Below are 3,464 nucleotides of genomic sequence, written 5' to 3'. Positions count from 1 at the left end.
AGACGGTCTCCGTGCTCGGTCGTCGGCTGGACCGATCCGATCCTTTGGGGGGGGGAGGTTAGAATGCCACATTTAGCAACCTTGGTTTGGGCGCATTTGTAATTAAAGCTTTGTGTACTCGGAGAAGATGAAGTCGCTTAACCCCTGAATTTTCAACGGGTTGCGGACACGCGAGGATCCTCATTTGAACTCGAACTCCCATAACTTTCTCTTTCCATATCTAGGTAGCCCGGCCGACGGTTTCTCTCTTCCTGTAGGCCTTCGAAAGCGATTGCATTCCACAGGCAATGGCCGGATTCGTCATGCTGTAATGAGAAGTCATAGGGAGAGTTGAGATTTCAAAGCGGCGTGATCGATATTTCTTTTTAACAGTGCGAACAAGAACCTCGTCCATCTAAGCAAAATGGTGGTGCTATCAACAAATCGTATTTTTGTTCGTTGATTTCTTGTATGTAGGAAACTATTGTATACACAAATTGATCAATGCAAGTATCAGCTACATCAGAATGCTTCGTTTGTGCGCATCCGGTCAGCGGCGGCAAATTGCTAGCTTCTGAGATCGAGACCGACATCTCTCTCGACACTCGCTGTTGAAGAGGGCTTTGAGGCAAACATAACCTCTCATCTTTTTCAAATTATTGAAGCAGCATCACAGAAGCCCAAACCACCCCTGCTACGAAAACAGGAGCCTTAGAGACATATATTTTGTCATAACTCGATTTCATGGCAATTTGACAACTCACCAGTCGGGGCTTTGGCCGTCGGACACTGGCTAAAGCACGCCACTCGCATGGCCTCATCGTCGAATACAGGGGGCGGGGTAAGCCCGAAAGCAAAGGTGCAACTGAAGTCGTCGTAGTCTGGCGTCATGGTCAGGGGCAGACCCATGTCCTGACAGAAGAAATTTTGAGTAGGAATCTTGCAGGTGTTGACACAGATGCTTGCACACCCTGCCTCCTCTAGGTAGCGGCAGCGTTTGACGAGCAAGCCTTGACCCACACCCACGCTACCGCCGTCAACATCGACATCAATGATTTCGCTTTCCCCCATCAGCCAATAGGTGGTCAGTCCCGTTATGATAGCATTCATGCGAGCAGAGAACGCGGGGAAAGGCTTGCTGAACATGACAGCGAAAGCAGCGGGGAGCCAAGACGGGAACAGAGAACGTAGAATATTTTGCGCCGCTTTCTGAGTACCAACTTTGCCACTGGCAGGGAATTGTGTATTCAGTTTCCGAATCAATTCGATGAGTCCAGCAAAATCCTTGCTTGCCGTATCCGACCCACCCAGCTGCTGCACCAATTTCGCCCGGAAAAAAGCATAAAGTAATCCATCGAAAGGTCTTCTCTGCATACCGTACTCCGGGGGGGCATCTATCGGGCCACGGCGCTGCAGCCTCGTGGCAGCTATCAAGGTTTGAGGGGAGATGTCCCGAGCGGAGGGAAGAATGAAGAGGGGAATAACGGCAGTAGCTGACTTTTTGGCATGGGAGTGTAGAAAATTGGACACCGATATCAATGCACTGAAGAGGAGTAGGCAGCTCCTGCCCCGAGCCATTCCTGTGAGATAAGCACCGGGAAAAGGAGACAGGTCGTGGGGGAGGTTAAAGGAGGGATTAGGCGGTGAATGTGGCCGCCTTGCTAAATTTGACTGACTGCCAGGGCATCTGATGGTGTCATTGTTAAATTTAAAGCTTGAATTATAAATAATGTAACTCTGCTCGCCGAGGGAGGGGTCGCCGGTTTTCACGAGAAAGGTGCTTGACCCTCTCATCCTCTCTTAATTTCATCGCATGCACGGCACAGACGAGGATGAGAGCGCATGCCGTCCTTTTACTTGCCATGGCTACAGCCGTACAGGCCTTTTGGCCATCGTTTATTGCGGTGAAGCAGAGCTTTTGCAGGAGGAAGGAGGCGCTGACACTGTGTGCTTTCAAGGGAACTGCCGATCGTCGTGACCACATCCGCAGCCAAGTAGCCCTCGGAGGGCTTGGCGCTCTCCTGCTGGCAGCAAATCCTCCACTGGCTTTGGCCGACTCCACTGGCAAATACAGCACCAAACAGACCGCTAAAAAGCGATATCTGCCCCGGGTGCGCAAGGGCGTGGCCAAATTTCAGGCTTTAGGCGAGACCTTGGACAATCCCGAGACAATCAAGGCTTTCAATCAGTACGTGGAAGACAGCTTAGCCGCGGCTCTTGCTTTGTACGGCTCCTCTACGCGCATTGGTGAGCTACCGGATCCAAAATCCCGCACCGTGGAGAAAGAGGCTGAGGATTTCGTGAAGGAGGTAAACGCCATGGCTAAGGGGGGTGACGTGAAAGCCTCATACGAAGGTGCTAAAACTGCACTGGCTGCGTACCTCGCGGGCACTAAGCTAGAGCCTTTAAGTGATCCAGTTTACAAAGACATGGATAGATAAGTGGCAGGGAATAGCCAGAGAGAGAGAGTACGTCGGTGAGGATCGAAGCTTCGTATTTGTGTAATTGTATTTCGAATTGCGCACCCCACACCGGATGGCGCGATGGTGTGACGGCACATACAGCCTTGATGTGGGCTTTAAAAGGAACAATCAAATCGAGTGGTAGGAAGCACGCAGGATGGTGATGCAGTGGCATCATGACGTCGACTTCAATCAATTTGTGTTACTGCATCTGTGCATGTGTACTCTGTACGGTTCAATCAGTTGCTGGATCCACTCCTCCTGCGCGACACGCGCCTGCATCCACGCGCGCTCTACGCCTCGATGAGGGAGTCACTCAGGACCCGGACCCCCTGGACCGTGTGCCCCTTGTCCGTGGCCCCCAGGCGTTGGGCGACGAAGAGCAAGTCCGAGAAGAGGCCGGCCGCCGTGGCCTTGGGGAGTCCGATGGTGCCCTGGATGGTGATGGGGTCGGGGCTGTGGAAGGCGGAGAAGATGCGGAAGCAGTAGCCGGCGCCGCGAACGGTGGCAAAGGGGTGCTCGAAGGGAACCTCCTGGATGCCGATCTCGGCCTCGCCCGCCTCGTTGATGCAGCCAACGTACCGCAACACCGAACCCCGGATTCGCGCCGCCGTCACGCGCGCCGCCACCTCCTCGTTGTACCGGTGGATCTCGTCTAGAGGAGTGTCCTTGGGCACGAGTGTCTCGATCTTCACGTCCTCCAGGCGCAAGGGCAGGCCCATCTCGCGGGCCAGCACCAGGAGCTTCTGCGCCATCTCGACGCCGTTCAGATCGTTCAGGGGGTCACGCTCGAACACTTCCAGCCGCGAGGCTTCCGAGACGGCCTCTGAGAGGCTGAGGGGTGTCTTCGCTGTCTCGTGCGTGTGCCCGTTCAGCAAGCTCGAGTAGCTTCGTCGAAGCCCCCCGCTGCCGCTGCTGTTGCTCATGCTGCTGCTGATGCTGCTGCTGCGGCCGTTGCTGTCCAAGGAGGGTACCCGACAGGGGGGCACGGGGGAGATCAAGCCCATCACGTAGTTCATGGAG

General features: G+C 54.3%; 1 protein-coding gene across 1 annotated transcript; it reads right to left on the bottom strand.

The window, feature by feature from the left end:
- Positions 1 to 507: 507 nt before the first annotated feature.
- NGA_2097720 (uncharacterized protein) lies at positions 508 to 1,563 on the bottom strand (the record flags this gene model as incomplete). The annotated part of the gene is made up of 1 exon (XM_005855054.1): positions 508 to 1,563. A coding segment is annotated over one exon (855 nt), but the record flags the coding sequence as incomplete, so codon positions are not given.
- Positions 1,564 to 3,464: the final 1,901 nt, after the last annotated feature.

Source organism: Nannochloropsis gaditana, assembly GCF_000240725.1.
Source record: "Nannochloropsis gaditana CCMP526 unplaced genomic scaffold scaffold303, whole genome shotgun sequence".
Taxonomy (NCBI): domain Eukaryota; class Eustigmatophyceae; order Eustigmatales; family Monodopsidaceae; genus Microchloropsis; species Microchloropsis gaditana.
This window is presented reverse-complemented; position numbering and strand designations above follow the sequence as displayed.